The 19257-nt window shown below is 38.1% G+C and overlaps 2 protein-coding genes across 4 annotated transcripts in view; one reads left to right on the top strand and one right to left on the bottom strand.

The window, feature by feature from the left end:
- The window catches only part of LOC121634788 (synapsin-3-like), a 132489-nt gene that overhangs the window by 61583 nt on the left and 51649 nt on the right, over positions 1-19257 (top strand). For all 3 annotated transcript variants that reach the window (XM_041977708.1, XM_041977707.1, XM_041977709.1), the window contains exon 6: positions 1067-1156. In XM_041977708.1, coding sequence (XP_041833642.1) covers positions 1067-1156 — 90 coding nt within the window. The remainder of the gene's footprint in view (positions 1-1066; positions 1157-19257) is intronic.
- On the bottom strand, positions 1747-17652 carry LOC121634790 (metalloproteinase inhibitor 3). The gene is made up of 5 exons (XM_041977710.1): positions 17342-17652; positions 10064-10146; positions 7746-7857; positions 5939-6060; positions 1747-3912 (listed from the first exon to the last, which is right to left on the bottom strand). Exons 1-5 carry the CDS (start codon positions 17469-17471, stop codon positions 3715-3717), a joined length of 645 nt encoding a protein of 214 aa, XP_041833644.1. The 5' UTR covers positions 17472-17652; the 3' UTR covers positions 1747-3714.

Raw genomic sequence — 19257 nt, 5'->3', positions numbered from 1 at the left:
TTCATAATTGCAGTCTTGTCACCTGCAGTTTGAGTTTAAAGTATGTTCAGCAAGAGCTGACACATAGTTACATAATGTGGTGAAAAAACTTACCAATGCACCACATTTACACAGCTTTGGTATGTATTTTACAAAGCACACCATAAGTTGAAAAAATCATAACCTCATAGTCAGTTAGTAGGGATATGCTTTAATATTTCTGTATATACACTCCCTGGCCTCACTCAGTACAAGTTTTCTTAAGGCTACATAACTATTTACTTGCAGTATTTTGTTTTTTTTTTCTCATAACACTTGGCGATACTTGTAAAACTATGTTTGATGGCAAAAAATAAGTTCTGTCTTCTTTAATTTTAATTACCCCAGGCATTTTTGGTGATCTTTGGAGTTCATTGAAGATTTTCTTTCAACCAAATTTCTTCATTTTCAGTATCCCCCCAGTTGCTTTAATGTTTTTGGAGGTGTTTTGGCAGTTTCACCAGTCTCCTTTGGTAGTTTTGGTTGCTTAATGCAGACACTTAAAATAAGCATCTCTTTCACAACCACAGGGCATGCATTCCAACATGACTTTTTAAGGATTGAGAATCTACTTAATTCATAATTTAGGGTTAAATAACTTGTGAGATGAAACACATTAATAACCATGGTACTTTCCCAATGGGAAGCCACTACGTTTTTGTTTGGTTATCTTTAGGTAATTTTTTTTTTCAATTTGGGTCAGGCAGAGTATTGCATTGTTGCTATGGTAAATTGTGCAAGTTTTGTTTTTGAGTCCCTCAAAAAAAGTTTTCCTTTTACGGCAGCCTTTGCAGAGAAAGAGAGGAAAGCAACCCTCCCCAGTCATATTTTATCAGTATTTAAAATGATCTGCCAAAAAAAAAACAAACAAAAAAAAAAAAAACGATGCCATCCCAGTGCAACAGGTTGAGTTCAGGATGATCCATCACCCAAGTGACATCTGGTCATAAATGTTGTGCTGCAAACACAGGTTTAGCTTTCATCTAACCTTGCCTGTCCTCCACTGCTTAAATAATGACAGCCTGTCTTGTTTATTTTTTTCTTGCAGTATTCTCAGATGATTAAGCTCTACCACTCCCTTGGCCCAGAGAAATTCCCCCTGAATGAACAAACCTTCTATCCCAACCATATGCAGATGGTGAGTGCCTCACAAATATTACCATTTAAACAATTCAGAGTGAAGACCATACATCTTTTAAAAAACATTAAAAATGTTTTTTTCCTTTTTCTTTTTTTTTTGGGTGGGAAGAGTAAAAAAATCACCAGTGACCTTGTTTGGTCCATTTTTTCATTAAATCTTTATTATAAAAATATAAAACAGAAATTAACTCAAACATTTCTATAGCCCCTACATGGAAACATCACCCCCCTCCCCCGACCCACACAATTCAGGAATCAGTGTTTAAACCCACACTGTACACAGCTTCCTTGATTGGATTTTTATGTTTTTATTTGTTTTACGCATCAAACTTAACCAGTTGTTCATCTGTTAAGCAGACAGTATATTTACAGAAACATGAACCACAGAAATTATGACCCAGAAATGCCACAGCTGGAGAAATCTCATCACTTACAAAGAGAAAAAGGATGTTTGAAACTAAAAATACTTTTTTGTTGTTGGTTTTTTGATTGATTGACAACTAAAGCTAGTTTGAGAAAATTACTTTAAACACTCTATCTGTAAGCTAAAGCCAGCAGGTGGTTAGCTTAGCATTGGTAACAGTTAGCTAGGATATGTGTAATAGAAAATCAAAAGCTCACCAATTAATTAATCTTAATGTAATCTTAAACTTTTTTTTTTTATTAAAATGTGAACATTTGGAGACTCCCAGAAAAGTCACTTAAACCAACTAAGAAATCGCTCAACTTAGCTAACTGTAATACTGTCATATGTAAGCTAAGCTAACTACTGTCACTGGCCTAATTTTTAGCTTACTGATAAAAAAGCAATGTCAATTTTCTCTCCTAACTTTTACACAGGAAAGCAAATAAATGTGTCCCCTTTCTTGATTAGACATAATTAAGGTATCATTTTAGCTTAGAAAATAAAACTTATTGGAACAGTATTTGTGCTTGGTGTTCTGTTTTAGCATAAGTGATAAATAAGCTGTTAGCCCTCTTTGTGGCCAGACTGGGTCTGTTAATGGAATGAACTGAAGGGAAGTAGAAATACAAAAAACCCCAGATGGGTTCAGGTGAACAAGAATGAATTTAGTGACAATATTATTACTTTTATTTATACATAATATCCATTTAAAATAGTTAAATATAAAAGATTGAATATACACTTAAAAAATATCTCATTCTCTGAAACCCCTGTTTATACTGTACTGTCACTGGATAGTTGAGTACCAGCCAAGAGAACGAAGATTAAACAGAAAAGTACCATAATAATAAATTTGCAGATACTTGTCCTTCATTCTGGACATTTTAACATGCTGCTCTGCTTGTCACAAAAAGTTTGGCTTATTTTATATATATATTTTTTCCTCCTTTTCTGCACATACACCACATAGTTACTTTGTAATCCAATAAACATAAATAAATGTAATATAGAGGTTTCAGCTGAGTTGATAGTTCATTTCTGTAGCTTATGTTATATACAGCAAAAAATAAAATATCACAATCTTTTTCAAAAACAAGAGCTCTTCCCTGCATTGGCACTGCTTGATATCAACATTTTTCTGACATGCACAACAGTGGGGAGTTTGTCTGTGATGAAACTGCAAAATGAGTCACAATACAAACAATCAGGGAAGCAGAGACACTACCATCATATACTGTCATATAGACACATGTTACAGTAAAAAGCTGGGAACATAATCAATGTATACCTCACTGTAAAATGTATTTTTTTTTATAAGTTTTTGGAGCCAAATGAAAAGCATAATTGTCAAATTGTACAGGTATTGGCACTGAATCTGTGTTAAAAGAACTATTGGCAGTGTTGCTGGCAAGTGCAGTACATATGTGATGTTGCAGGAGCTTTGCAACTCCAGTTTACCTTGTGTCTTTTTGGTTGTATTTTGTCTAACTGAAGTTCACTGAATAACTGGAGACCTAGCTGTGGAGTCCTTGCATTACAGAAGATGAACTTTCTAATGCAAAAATGACAATCACACTAGAGCACGGCTACTTAATTCGGTCCTACGAGGGCATAATGACTGCACAATGACTCATCAGTTTGAGTCAGGTGTCTTGGAAACATAGAAAACCTGCTGGATTGCAGCCCTTCTAGGACCGAATTGAGTAGCCCTGCACTTGAGTTCGACTAGCTACAAGTTGCTATTTAAGAACAGTAACACTTGATATTGTAGAAAATGTTTTAAATATCCCAATTGAGGTCAATCACAGTCTTATACTTCATATTGGCCCTGTATGTCTTTACTTTTTATTAACACCACCCGATCATAAAAGACAGTTTGATTAAAACACTGTTGAATGGGAAAAACATACTAAAAGGGAAATCTGTACAACAAAAAGGCTTTTTTTCTCTCTATCAGAAGTGCTACAAACAGGCACTGTAATATATTTGCTCTTTTTTTCTCTCTCCCCTTTAAAGGGAGGCCATCATCTAGGCCAGTGACCTTACAAGAGTCCTTTAATACTCTAAAAGTGATCAGGAACAGGATGGAGTCTGGGGAAGGGGGGCGGGGGTGGGGTGGCAGTGAGTTTTGGGATTAGGTGCGTTTGGATTCAGGGGTCGGTGGCGTTGATTGTGGTTTTATCACGGATGGTCATGCCTCGGTACCAACTGCAGTAGCCCTCCTTCTGCTGGATGCAGGCATAGTGCCGAGACTGGTAGCCAGGAAAACCAAAGTGGGACAGCATGTCCGTCCACAGGCACTCGTTCTTTGAGGTCACGAAGCAAGGCAGGTAGTGGCAGGGTTTAATCTACAGAGACACAAGCAAGACTAAAGATGTACCCATGAAGCAGAAAACAAGTCTATACTGGTTTTTATTCTTAAAGATATTTGATTTTAAAAACAAAAAAACTGAGCTTAGAATGATTTTATTTTGAAAGAAAAAAAAAAGGTGGCTTTCTTGGCAAGGGTTAGATTATAAGTTTAAAACCAATCATTTGTTTATGCTAATTATGAAGCTAGTGTTGATAAGTTATAAAATGTAACAAGACAATAGAAATGGAGAGAAATACAAAAGTACCAGTAACTACTGGAAGAAAATGTCATTCAGCTTCATTAAAAAGTCAGTTAAACCAAGTTAATATTAACTTTATTCATTTTTAAAACTATGGACAAAGGCAAGCTAGCTTCCTGCTAATAGTCGCTGAAGCAAACTGTTTCGTCTTGCTTCATATTCAGCATAGATGAGAGTGATGTCAACTTGTCTAAATGTCAGCTAGAAAGCAAATAAAGATACTCTTCACTATAAATGGCATTCATTTAATTTTATTGAACAATATATTGATCATATTTTCATCTCAAAGGCTCATACACACAACAGTGAGTCTACAGTGCAAAAAGATGTGTAGACGCCAAAGAAGAATTAGCTAAATGAGCCATTAGCATATGAAATAAACACTGCACAAGTGCTTTGAAAAATTAAACAAAGCAAGTGGCTATACTATGATTTTCTGAAATAGCAATGGGTGAACATGCTTTTGGTAAAACATAAAAAAAAATATCTTTGCTCAGCTTCTTTTGAGCATTTGCTTTCAGTCATTTGCTGCACCAGCTGTAGAAATCAGGCTACTTTTTAAATAACTAGGCGTACCCTGGCACAGTATGCCTATGCTGTGGAATGTCAAATTATGTTCCTTAAGTTTTTAGTAGTTAAGTATTCAGTCAGACTTTACCCGACCTCTCTATCGTGCGTCATTACTCCAGGTGCTGGCACAAAAAGCAGCTTTTTGAATGAATGAACAGCATCGACTGACAGGAAGATTCACAACTGCTCCGAGAGGTGATGAACGGAAAGGCTTTATGTCATGGCAGTAAAACCAAGTCACTGGCTGCAAAGAGCTGCACTTATCTGGTTGTGAATGCACCGGCAAATTCAATTGGAACATAAGAGGGCATGCTTCCCATTTTGGCTGCTTTTGTTATTCAAGGCTGGGGAGTCTGTCCTCAATGGTTCAAAGATGCTTGACATAACTTCCTGGTTTGAGAAGGCCTAATGATGTGTAGAGTAATTTTCTAACTGGTGCAATACACTTCCTCCTTTACATCGCCGTAAATCATTTGTGTGGGGCTGCAGAAGAAGGAGGAGTATTATTAATAAGTTTGGTGATGTTTTTGCCTGCTTATGTTTACAGACTCTCATTCTTAAGCCTCTTTTGATGGATGGCTTTCTCTGGATGTCTCTGGGCTGCTGTCATCTATACTCTGAACACAGTTTACAAGTAGTGGCCTGCATTGGAAACAAATAGGTCTCTCTGCTAATCCACTTATACTGATAGGGGCTGAGTGTGTTAGCAGATGTCCAGGACACGGCTGTACAGTAGGCCATTTGTGAGATGGGTCAGCAGCTGCACAGCGGCAAGCTACATGCTTGAGTCACATGAAACTGGGAATGAAGACTTGAGCTGATTCCAAAGCCATTACTTAATAATTCCCAATGATAGTAGTAAAACTTGTTTTTTTTCTCCATTTCTTTCTCTGTTAAACATCCATCATGTATATTGGAAGAAAATAGGCCCTAAAAATGAGCTCGTAATTCAGTCTTAATAGAAAAAAAACACTGACCCCTTATTCACAGTCACTATGAATATCAAAGTAATTGTTTCTTTAGTAATCATTAACAGGTGCCCTAACAGACTTTATATAAGGAGTCAGCTAGCAGTTTTGTGGTTAATATATGATGCAACACTGAGAAGCAGCAAGCTCTAGCTTCTCCTCTTCTTGATCCTCCTCCTGCCTCTTCTTCTTTCTCTTGTCGGGCATACGGTGTTCCCACTCACCCTGCAGTTGCAGCCCAGCTGGTAGCGATAGTTGATCCCTTTCTTCTGTGCCAATGAGAGCCTCTCCCACCTCTCGTTCATGTTGCAGAGCCCTGTGTAAACCTTGCCATCATACACACGACCTGTTGGAATAAAGAACAGAGAAGAAATTTTAATTTATACTTCCAGTGTTTTCATACCAAACATGAGGTGAACTTCATGGATGGCAATAAAAATACTAAAAAACCAACTTTAGACTTGAACCAACAAGATCAAGCTATTTTGTTATATCCAGGTTTTCTATAGCAGGTACAAGACAAAAACACAATTTTTCTCTGTTAATGAAAGAGATATTGTTAATGTGTGTGGTATCTATGGCGATCACCCCCATCCTTGATGCCACATGCAGCAAAAACACTCCGGTGGCCGAACTTTGCAGTTTTAAGAGATCTAACCAAATTAAAACTGTGTTCTCTGTGAAGTAAAACTGTTCTGAAAGGACTGTGGAGTATGTAAATCTTAAGATGGTATATATGCAAATTTAACCTAGCCACAGCTTCGCTGCTGGTATCTTACACGCCTAACTTGTGAAGAACTACACTGATGAGGGATACCATAAACGCACACATGCGGTTGCATTATTTGGCTAATTTTCTAATCTTCCTCGTGTAACACAGTATACTGTAAGTAGTCCAACTTGTTTATCTAAGGTAAGACAATCTCATACAGTGAGCCCATATTAAACCAACACCCCTATTTCTGAATATTGAAAGGTCATGAGACGGTTATTTTTAGCGTTGGACCATTTGCAGCTTACCGACTCATGAGACAGGTGCCCCATTACAGCCTGCGAGCGCTCAGGAACATTACAATTTGTCACTGTTTGTCTCTCTTCCAGTGCTGTCATTGAGTGGGAACTTAACAGCTCACAAATCACAAATATGTGCTTCTTTGACACCCCCTGAACATCCCACTCTGCCTGCAATCCCACATCGGATTATTGGAGTCATTTGCAGGCTGATTATACAGTGCTGAGTGCAATGTGCTCTTAAAATACTAATCAGGGCCAATATGCTCAAAGCTTGATTAAAAGAGATTCAAGTGGCTCATCTTGCAGGCTCTGATGTGTTTTCAGTCGCTTTTAATGTAGTCCTGGTCATATGCAGGACTTATTATAGATGTCCTGAGAGCAGGGAAAGACATTGTTGATGTCACTCGCACCCGGGCTGTGTAAACATAGTTGATGTTGCCTGGCAACGTTGGCTCGTTGGCTTGCACCGTGCGGTGGAGTTACAGTATTTACAGGTCGGGACTTAGCGACAGTTATATACACCAAACACTGCAGGGTCCAAAGTAAACTGCACCTCTGTTAGAAATGGCAACTCATAAAATGCTTGTGCTGGAAAACGCCAGTCGCTTCCTGCTGGCTGTTAATTACAAGTTGTAAGAGAGAGAAAACTGCTGTTCCTGGCCTAAGAAGCTGAGGGAAATGAGTTCACAAAAATTTTAAAAGCCCCCTGCTTTGCCTTCCTTACACAGTGGCAAATGGTAGGTTATAAATAGTGGGAAAGTTTCTGTCACAGGACAAATGAAGTCCTTGGGGAGGAAGCAAGCAGGAGGAGTCTGTTAGGCCAAACAAACTTGCAGTGATGATCATTGGATTCTGAAAGGCCTCGGAGAGGGAAAAGGCTTTCACTGCCTAGAATGGTTTAGCATCTTTTAATGGAAATGACCAGAGTTAGCATGTATAAATGAGATGCACTTCTGAAAGATACAAAAAGAGACATTCAATGGTTTTAATGTATGGCAAAAAAATTATACAGCTCACCTGTGATCAGGTACTGGTACTTGTTGATGTCAAACTTTACGCCACACAAACTCTCAGAGGCATCTGTGTAAATGTGCTGCACGTGCTGGATTTTGTCAAATCCTTTGTACATCTGCAGCAAAAAAAAAAAAAAAAAAGTAGAATTAACAGCTGCAAGAGAAAAACAGCCTTCACCATGGACTGCACTGCATCCTTGAGAAAGAAAATAACATGCTGACTTTATCAGATGACATTTTTAAGAATGCCTTCAGGAAAAGAATGGTGTGTATGGTTATGTTGTATAATGTCCTTGGACTTTGTGACTGTTGTAGCAGGTAAATGGCCTAAAGTCAGGGTGTTCTCTGAGAAATGTTTTTCAGTGCAAGTTATGTGTCTAAATAGGGATTTCCTGTTGTTCCCAGAAAAATAACTCCTTGAAAAAACAGAACAATCTTTTACCTTAGTCACACAGTGTGGAAAATAAAATAAAAAAAAAACCAAAGGCATATGTCTTCTAGGATTTGTTGAAATTTAAAGGTATTTTAATCCAAGAGGTGAAAGTCCATATGGTGATAATGGCTATCCTTTACCAGTAAGAAGTCATTTAATCCTTTTGTTACAAAGTGAGACTGTACAGATGTAATGAATGACTCTGACGAAATGTTTACACTTGGTGCAAAGAGTTTGGTTGAGCTGTAATGCCCGTAAGCCCACTAATCCTCATGCCCGGCTCCTGTCTGACCAGCAGGCTGATGTTAGCATCTGTCAGAAATATGCAGCGTTATGTAAGAATGTAGAGGAAGTGAGGAGCCGGCTTTTGGCCAAAATAGCCCAAGCTGCTTTTTAGCTATCACATAGCGGTTGAGGGGGTGGAGAGCCACCGCAGGAACTAAAGAGTTGCTGTAAGGTTGGCTAATATAACTCATATCTGACTGTGCTAAAGGAAACTAAAGAAAGTATTGAATGCAGCAAACAAGTTTACCAGTATAATTTACTTGTCCTACATGAGGGAAATCTTGATTTTAGTTAATTTAAATCCAGCTGCAAATTTGCACAGATGTAACTGATGTCCACATCAGTGGTATTAGACTAATATGTTTACATTAACGGCCTGTTATAAAGCCATTTAGTGCATTTATGTAGTGTTAGAAAATAAAGTCAAATTAGTTTGACCATTATCCAACTAAAAAAAAAGTCAGACTATTACCCCCAGATAATGCAGAGAAGTACTCCTGCATGTATAAGCCCAACTGGACTCAAACTAGACTAGGGATTCTGTGCATGCTCTACAGTTCACAACCCAAGCTCTTAACTGTGCATTTATATGTACTGGCTGATAAAGTTTAGCTTTTGTAGCTTAAAATGTTTTGGAAGTATTTTATCTGTACACTGCCTGAACATTAGCAGTGTCTCGGTTGTTATCACATACAGCTCTAACCCAATGTTAGCTATTTAAATTCATAGCCTAGCATTAGGCCATGCTAACATTTTCTTCTCAATATCCTAATGTGTGACATTTAAAAATGTAATTAAAGATTAAGGACTTTAATCTGTGTGCTGAATGTGAAGCTATAGTCTGGGACAGTTACATAAAGACTTGAAATAAGAGTTAATTATCTCTCTAATTACCTCTTTGTTAATTACAGAGATAAAAATGTTTCTATAAGAAGTTGAAGTTATGAGATACAGCTCATTAACTGTTCAACATTACAGGTGCTTGTCTAAGATCATTGCACGCTAAAAGTTAGGCTGCAGCACGGTTAGCTTAAAAAGACTGAAAGTAAAAGGGGGACTAACATGCAGCTAAACCATTAAAAACATGATCTGGAAAATTAAGCTCATGTATCCATACTTTAAATCTGCTTTATTTCTAATTGAGCGGTCGACTTTTGTGATTGTCAAATAAATGTATGATTGTGTAGGAGTCTCTAAAAAAACAACTGTCCTCATTTATTTTTTACCTCCGAATAATTAAGGGATTTTATAGTTTGAATCACTAGTGTGATGTCTTATGAATAAAGCATGATAACTTTATAAAATTATGGTCCCACTTGGAGTAAAATTGTTAATAAAGCAGGAGTATGCTTTAGGGCTCAGTTGATTTTGTATTTGGAATGAGGAAGGCCCTTTAAAATCATTGTCCTCTAGTCATTGAATAAGCTGAGTTAACCATAGTAGCCCTAGCTTCATTTATAGCTTACAACCATGTGACTGGTATTAATCTTATCTATTTCAACAAGAATGGAAGTAACTGTCTTGAGCTAAAATGACCGCTCAGTCTTTGGTGACAGAGATTGTCATCTTGTTCTACAAAACTTCAGCAGGGGACTAATTCTCACCTTCATCTGCTTGACTGTGTAGCGCATTGTTCCAAATGGCCCTTCTCTCATTTGCTTCTTGCCCACCACTTTAGCTCGAATCACTGTGAAGAGAGACAGCCACATTCCAATTAGTATACAAGTTTGAGCTTTTCTTTCCAATCCAGCAAATAACACTACACCTCAGCCAGCAGGAGGCATTAGTAAACCCCTTATAAAAACCATTTCAGAACCAGGTTGGCACCATAGTTAATCTGTTTATCCGATTTTCCGCATTGCTGCATTGTTTGCCAAGAAGAGAGTGGGATACAGATATTAGGGGTAAAGAGTAAAACAGGACACATCCACATGTTATGAAATCTTGGTGATTTGTTGCCCAGAAAGGTTTTTTGTTTGTTTTTTTTGGGATGCAACTGGTAGAAATTAGAAAAGCCATACCATTCCCTTTTTCCAGTCTTTGTGCAGATTTAATTTTGGGAGCAACATAAGAAGAACATGACCCCAAGCAGACTCAGTCAAATGTGTATATCAGTATTAGCATCAGAGACTGATAAATATCTCATCCGTGCACAGGGCCCTCATGTACATGGAGGTGAGGTGAAAATGTTTGGAGGTGGCTTTGATTTGTTTGCTTTCACTGATGCTGGAGAAAGGGGGCTCATTGTGTTAGCCCAGGAACTGGGAATGTGGAAAAGTTGTTTGAGCTGCTGGATAGGACCTAACTGTGGCTGCGGGTCCTGCATAAGCTTTTAGTTCTCTGAAGTTCACCTGCTGCCCAAAACCAACCAGCTGCAGACACAACTTAACGCTGGACATGTTTGTTATCTTCTCCCAGTGGAATTTCCTTCCCACATTCTTTGGGAGGGTCACATTCCCCAGAAAGGAAGGAAGAAAAGAAAAGAGTAGGCCTTCATCCTTTTTAACTCCGGAGAGAAATGAGGCATGTGGCATCTTCTGTTGGGTCTGTATTTGTCTAGCTGTGAAACGGAAGCTGGGCAGCTCTAATGGGAAGCTGTTACAGCATGGCCACCCAAAAGTGGTGACCACAAATTTACTCTGGACATGATGTCCTTGAAATGAACCAAGAGTTTATTTGAATAAACTGTCAGAAATCTTACCTCACTTCGAGTCAGTTTGAAAACCAACTGCCATCCAGCAGCTAACTACAAAAACCCTTCTCTGATTTAGCCATGTAGTAAACCACACTAGCAAGAGTAAAATATGTCAATCTGCATGTAAAGTTGTTCATGAGTAATTATTTTCAGCTACCAGTTTTATAGTGTCACCTATAGACTTTCACTGACAGCTTCAAAAGACAACCCACAACCCAATCAAACACAAGTCTTAAGATTAAAGTGTTGCTTCCTGTCTGTGCCCTGCTTTCCAACCTTTCATTATAATGTCTCTAATCCATTCATCTATCACCTCTTGTGCACCACTACACAATTGGTCTCTACTAAATGTACCCAAATACTGAAGTCTGCTGGTGCAATTACAGTAAAGCCTGTGCACAATTACACAGGAATTTGTGGCTATAACATGATACTTTTGACTTAGTTAAAGCCATCTGTCATTATTTTTAAGTTTCTCCCTAAAACCTAGTTTCATACTTCAGCCTGAACTCAAAACCAACCCTCAGGAGAAACATGTTCAAGCTGAAAGAACCACAGGTCAGACGATTTAATTGAAGTACATCCAGATAGGACCCCTCCATGTTGGCAAGCAGCCACTAATTGGTCAATATTGATGTTGATGCTATCACCCAGGGGAATATATGAAGGGCCCAAGATCCTCAGAAGATGCTGTATGTGTGTCACTGCCCTCTGCGTTTAGCAGTTTTTTTTTTTTTTTTACATACAACTCACTCAAAAAATTTAAAGTGTTTATTTAACCCAGTTCTATAATCTCTCATGTCCTTGATTAAAATGAAAACTTAGGAATCAGATACTGTAAATTAGTTCCTCTTTCAAAAAATTGTTATACCAGCATAAAGTAACCAAGTTCAACATTTAAATGTTAAATAATCAGTCAGCACTGTTTACAGCATTAACATATGGTTAAACAGAAATGTATGTTCATTACGTAAAGTAACATAACTTACACTCGCTAAGTGATGGCTATTACAACATGGCAGCTCATGTTTATAATGCAATCATTCTGACTTTGTTTTCACGTCAATTGTAAGCTAACAATGACTGCTAATAAAAGGCAATTTTAGCTTTGGGCCCTTTTTAGGGGGACTTGGGGTTTTTGAGTTTCTATTTTATTTGGTTATTTGTAAGCTATCAAACTTAGCTAACTAGCTAGCACTCCATTAGTGGAGGCTAGCCTAGCTAACACGCCTCTGATTTCCACTGATTTCATTATCTATGTTGTTTTTTGACGCTTGATTTTTGATGAAAACAACTTAAGAATGAAAGTAAAGAAACATATACTTGTTTATTTAAATTATTACATTTTTTTTTTAGCATTTTTAGCCTTACATTAAAAGGCTAACAGTACCAATGGATGAAATTATACTGTATGGAATTACAGGTCAGTGTAGTGATGTACTAAAATGTATTTTCTGCAGAGAATCTGACACACATTTTCAAGAGTGGGAGGCTTTTCATGATAAGAGGTAACCAGGTTCTGAGTGAAAGTGAATCCATTTTTCACTCTGTATCTCTTGCCTAAAGCAGGGGATTACACAGGCTTGAATACAAATGGCAAATCTTAAGGTGAGCATGTAATTAAGTTAAACATTTATTTCAGTCTACATAAAATGTGACTAATCACAAGAAGACAAAAAATAGGTTTACTCAGTAGTGTGTCAGTGTCTGTATGTGTGAAGTAGAAAGGTTAGAAATGCATGTGGTTGGTGATTGTGATTTTAGTATGGAGAAAGTTGTCCAAGTTTAAGGAGGCAAGTGGGAGGAAGAGGAACGACACTACCACGCTCAAAAATAAACACTGAAACTAAAACCCTGCTGGCAAATGTCATTACAGATTGAAACCTCTGGAGCAGAAAGCATGTCACACTGTCACAGGCTGACTAAACGCAAATTAAGTCATAAAGCACATACTGAATGTATGTGTGGTTTGTGTTTTTCTTTCTTTTCTTTCCTCACCTGTAGCAGGGTCTGCTTTGCAGATTTATTTAAAAGTAGCTGCTTGGTGCAGATAAGAAGGATTCTAAGAAAGAATTGCCTGGCACCTGCATCAGAGCACTGTTTTGAGGTGGATATGAGCATGTTGGCTCTAGCCCATTAATATTTAAAGTTCTTGGAACTAAGGTAATGCAGGAGTAAAAGAGGAAAGAGGTAGTCAATAAATGCTAGCATATGACTAGATAAAGGTTAAAGAATATAATATTATGGTGCTTCAACTGTCATCAGACACTCAAGATTGAACAGAACTAAACCTGGATAACATAGCTCATCTTGCTACCACTGAATGTTTGACACATGCCATCCATCAAAATACTAGTGCAGAAAATACAAGCCATCACGGCAATGAACAGGACAATGATCCTTGACAGAGTGCAAAAACTATGAGGGTCTGAGGGATTGATTAACCTCCAAAGACTAAAATATCATGAACCCAACCTCAATGTTAAGGAACATCCATGACGTTATTGCAAAGACCCGGTATTATCTGTGCAGTCTTACTATCCTGGTACCTGCTTTGCATTTGCCTCTTGTCGCGTTTTATCCAACTCATTTACTTGTTGCTCAACAGTCACCGACTGCTTCTTGCCTTTTTCTATTTACACTTGTGGGACAGATCTTTAGTTTTGGCATGGGTTATCCAACTGAGAACTTTTTTATTTAAAAGTGTGACTTCATTTTTTTTTTACAGCTACAGCTCACCACTGATAATCATATTTAGAATAGATGAGCATGAATTGTTCAACTCATTGTTTAATGGTTTATAGTGCATTATATTCCCATGAGTACCTTTTAGGCCGTTGCCCATTACCTCTGTGCTGGCATGCTAAACAAAGGGAAACCCCAAAGCTCCTAAGTGGTCATTAGGTAAGGAGGGGGTCTGGAGATTTGATATGCCTGGCTCAGAGGATGGACATCCCAGGCTTGTTGAGATTCCAGACTCTCCAACATCTTATCGTATTTTAACTCACTTTTGAAAAAACTACAGATATCTTATCCAAGCTTACATAATGGGAGTCTTGTCTTTGCTTAGGTCATCATCTACCACCTGTTGCCCTGCAGATAAGGAGAGAGGTGGTTGCTGCCAAAACTAATCAAACTAAGTCATTAATAGTATGCACTGGTGCAAGGAGAGTGTTGTCACAAAACTCTAGGCCAAACATTTCTCTAAACCCACTTTCTCTGTACATAACAAAACATGCACATGCTTGTATTTCAAAGCAAGCATAAACGTACCACACAAATTTTTACCCATTCTCTAACCTGACCCATGGTACCAACATGTAAATGTAAATGCACTTGGAAATGAGCGTCTTTACAGAGCGATATTATGCTTCAGGGTCAGAGCTTGCTGCTGAGCCTCTTATCTTGCTTTGGGAGGACTTTGAGAAAACAAATGCTGCTCACTTCCTCTGGTGAATGGGCTGGTTAATATCAGCCAATTAGTTGTGCGTCTAAAATAGCAGCCAGGTCACGGCCCAGTGCTAAGGTGTGTAACATGAAGGACTGTCAGCATGCAGCCTGAGTACAACCACGTTTAGCTAGCCAAAGTTATTGTGGAAGATTTACAACTGACAAAACACAGTACAAACAAACACCAAGCAGGACACCAGATTAAAAACTAAATTTGTCTCAAGATCTTCATGCTCTTCAATATTTCTGTTTTAAATGTTGTCTAGTGGAACGATACCAATTTCAATAACCCAATTTCCACCACTTTATCCTAATTGTGATTCATCTAGCGTAACGCCTGCTAGTGATTTTGGGTCAGCACCAAGAAAACAAGAGAAAAATGCTTTGAACTCTACTGCCGGTCTTAAACTGGGAAGATCCAGTCTTGTTGCCTTTGATGTCAGCAGTGAGAATTACAGGGTTTCTCTCATTGCATTACCATTTCAGCCCCATACCTTGTTGTTTTCCTGTCTGTGCTTTAATTAGATTAGGTGATGAAAGCAGAAGAGCAACCTTTCGTTTCAAGTTATAGAAAAGAGGTTTGGTTAAAGAGTGAAAAAAGATCTGTGGATTGCACATCACTGACAAATGTAAATGTGTCCTCTGCATATTAAAACTGTGACCTAATACAATAGAAGGAGATCAATTGCTTTAACATGGTATTTCTGTACCATCTGAACTTAAATTATAACTTTAACTGCACATTCATTTTAACTAAAGTCAGCCCAGATCAATCAATAACACGAGCTGTGTGACCTTTATGTGGATCAGTGTTTTAAATGTGTTTTCCTTCAAAGGACTGGATGTAAGAGGGACTGCAAGCATTTAACGTACACCCCGAGCTCAGCCAGGACCTTGGAAATGGGATTTCTGGGGCTAATCACTGTCCCCACTGAAGTCAGCCCTGGTTTCTACACTAATGACTATCAATGGGTGTCAACACCATGAACTATCTGAACTGCTGACAGAGCAAGACAGATGGAGGGGCCATTCTCAGCCCGGACTCTTTCAATCTCAATAATTGTGCTTCAAAGGCTTTCCCTTTAAAAATGTAGGATCCTGAAAAATCCAGGATGTACAAAGCTAAACACGCCTCCCTTTTAAGACACTATAAAGGATTCACCACAGCTATATTGTGAATTACCGCCCACGTCAGAGCAAACTAAGTGACATCCTGATACAAAAGCCTACGTACTGATTGTGTCCTCCAGAAATGGAGGGCGGTGGTTCCTTTTCAGTTATATTTGGCAAACCTTCAGGAAATTGAATTGTTTGGTGTGATACTGACATAATCAGTCTTCATGAGGGAAATCACAACTCTGAAGGCACAATGCAGCCCTAATGTTAATAATTTCATGTTATTGAAGGTTAAAAAGCAAAGGGAAGCAGTTTTATATAAATATGAAATTTACTGTAGCTTTCAAGGTTGTGTTTTTTTGGTTTATTTGCAAAGTATGCTATCTGGATTAAAGTTGAGCTGTATATGAGAGCTGCTTATTAGATTTATATATTGGAATTGTAAATAATCAACTTATTAAACACATGGACTACGCACATGGCTGCAGTGCTGTGCAGTGTGTGTGAGCTTATGGTAGCTCAGACTGAGAGATTATTGTTCGATTATGTTGCCAGGGTATTACAGTGCCTCATGACAGCCTTGCACTCAGGGGTCAAAAGCTACTGAAACAAAATATCAGCTCAACTCCAACACCATCAGCTTCCAAACGCAATGTTGCTTCTCTACAAAAAACCAAAAAGGATCCCTTCTAGATCACCTGAGCTACCCCTGACAGCCTGCAACCCTGAGATGTCCTTGCTCCCTACAGGGCAGTTCACATAATCCTCAGGTCTTTGTTAGTGTTATCCAAAAACAGAGGTGAGGTGGACCTGGCGTTCCAGGCTAAGCCAGCTCCTGAGTTCATATTATTCTAGGGACTCAAAGAAAACTTGTGCAAGTAGTAAAATAAGCTACTTAGCCCTCTTTTCTGCTGCTGCTTGTGAGCCAGTCACTTCAACACACAAATACCAGAGTGTGCAAAGTAATAAGCAGGGTATGAAAAACACTCTGGGTTATATAGTCAACATTCTGAAAACCTTACCCAAAGCCCAAAAAGACCCAAGCTTATCCAGATGTGAGCAATAAAATAGACAAAAAGGTAAATATTTCAAAAAAAAATTGGGGGGAAATATTAGATTTTATTTAGGATACCTACATTGTCAACAAAAATTTGCAGTGGAATTAAAGAAGTGACCCACTTTTCTTTTTTTCCTCACACTTAAACAGCTAAAATAAGCCCAAAACCTTCTATTGTTTTGGAGCATTTACAGTTGGCCTATGACATGCATAGCTTGAGCTAGAGTAGAAACCAGCTTTTAAAAAAACATCAATGTTTTCCTTTACAGACTCAAGTTCGTTACCTTACAAAAGGTTTGCATTAAATGCTGAAAATAATCCTTTTCTATATTATATTATGACAAGTAAGCGTTTATTATTGCAGTTAAAGAACCAAAAAAAGCATAAAAAATGTTCATTAAAAATTCCCAGAAATCCGAAGACATATTAAAAAGATTAAAAGGACAGATTTACTTCCAAAGGTGGAAAGTGGTGGAATCCATATACCCCTCATTCTCAACAGATCTATTTAACATGATAATATATTTATTTGCGCCGTTTTAAGGGTTTGACATGATAACTCACCTATGTCGGAGTTGCAGAAAGCGTCTTGCGGGTGCGTCAGAGCGCACGAGCAGCCCTCCGTTAGCTGTCTAACCTGCAGGCTGATGAAGACGAACAGCAGGCTGATCAGGTGCTTGTACACCGACTGCATTTCTCCAAAGTTCCCCACTCCTCTCTGCTGCTGGAAAAAAGACGAAACCGAAGTCCGACTGGATCCGCGGCGGTACTGATGAGCTCTGTGGGCTGTTTAACCTCCAAGCCTGCTCTGCTGCTCACTGTGTTTAATGCTCTTGCTTCTCTGTCTTCGCTTGAGCGTTTTTCTCTGAACTCGGAGAAGCGCGCAGTGGTACATATACTGTAGCGCGTTGGAGACGCGTCCACGCCCCCTCTCCACCTCTGCAGCGCGCGCGGCTCCGGTGGCCAATCAGAGGCCGGTGATGCCACAGGGGGAATCAGGATGACATAGCTACTGGAACTTGTACCATACTTCATTTTATTTTCCCAGACTGACCAAATAAAAAAAGGAACAGAAAAACAACGTATCATACTGGCTTAAAAAAAAAAAAATGGAAAGAAAAAGGAGCAGTGTTTTTTTTTTTCCCTTTAACAGAAGATAAAAGAAAAGTCTCTCAAACTTGATAATAAATAAATTCATGTTTTAGACTGATTTATATAATAAAAATTAAACGTTTAGATCTCAGATTTAATTGATTGGCAACAATATGTCTAAACCTGATATATAATCGTATTTCCTTCTTACATGTTTATCTTCAGCACCAACAAGTGTCCTGTCACTTCTCCATATGTTGCCAGGATCATGTTATTTAAACACCTCATTGATAGGGAGACTATTCCTGAAGAGGCTTAAGTAAACAGTAAATGGATCAGCTGAAGGTTCTGATCCATCCCTCAGGTCCTGTCAGGCCTTTGGAAGTGATACTAAGAAATGGGGGGAAAAGAAAAGAAATCCAGCTGATAGGTTGCTGATTATCTGCTGAAAATGATGTTTTTCTAGATGCAATGCACATTGATATATAATATAATTCTTCACTTTCGTCTTTGCCGAAGTTTGCTCATTTCTTTGTAGAGAAAACACTGATTCATCCCTGAATTAGGTGCATTTTTTATGCTTCAATGATTTACGGGTCAGTATCAAGCTGCTCACAAATAAATAAATAAATAAATAAATAAAATTTCAGGTCATATATATATATATATATATAAGAATATAAGAACCATATAAGAACTGTGCTTAGAGGAAAACCCTTTGAAAAACCTTCAGAAGTCCTGGAAAACTGTTACTCTTGCCCACTTTAAAACATTACAATGAAGACTGGATCCTGTCCGTTTTTGTTTTTGCTCCCTTCTCATTCAGGAGTCTCAGTCATCTTTCCTTTCTCCTGACATTCTCTTTATTATCAACACTTAATCATTGCAAAGTCAAGTAACATTTTTAAATTATTCAATTGTCAGAGCGTAAAACAGAAAAACTACTTGTGACTGTCTTGGCTAAAACCTAATTTTACTCTAAATAGACCTCACTTATATTTCTCTTGAAGCACAGCCTGTCAAATCAGACAATGAAACTCTTTTTCTTTGTCTCTAAACTGACTGTGTTAATGGCCCTGAGCTGAGCTATGTTATCACCGCAAAGGCTTATCTGCTGAGGGGCTGAGAGAGCTATGTTAAGAGTTGGCGTTTAAACTCATGGTTATATAAGCAACTAGAAATAATCAGGTTGGGGACCTCTGACCCTTAATGCGCCTTCATTAACAGTTATCTTACTTAAAGAGGCTGCAAGGCCAGATAGAGGCTGTATTTTCTGCTTAAAAATATGCTGAAAATGTTGTTTTTTATAAACAATACAGTAGTTGACAATGATTTTCTTCATTATTATATACTGATAATTATAGATAATAATAATGTTGATGATAAAA

This window comes from Melanotaenia boesemani, chromosome 23 (genome assembly GCF_017639745.1).
Source record: "Melanotaenia boesemani isolate fMelBoe1 chromosome 23, fMelBoe1.pri, whole genome shotgun sequence".
Taxonomy (NCBI): domain Eukaryota; kingdom Metazoa; phylum Chordata; class Actinopteri; order Atheriniformes; family Melanotaeniidae; genus Melanotaenia; species Melanotaenia boesemani.
Note: the sequence above shows the minus strand (reverse complement) of the source record. Positions and strands in the feature narration are given on the sequence as shown.

Excerpts from the sequence above, each read along its gene's own strand:
- LOC121634790 (XM_041977710.1), bottom strand. The coding sequence starts at position 17,471 with ATGCAGTCGGTGTACAAGCACCTGATCAGCCTGCTGTTCGTCTTCATC. Across the intron at positions 10,147-17,341 it reads TTTCTGCAACTCCGACATAG|TGATTCGAGCTAAAGTGGTG; the intron begins GTGAGTTATCAT and ends CTCTCTTCACAG. Across the intron at positions 7,858-10,063 it reads ACACAGTCAAGCAGATGAAG|ATGTACAAAGGATTTGACAA; the intron begins GTGAGAATTAGT and ends TTTTTGCTGCAG.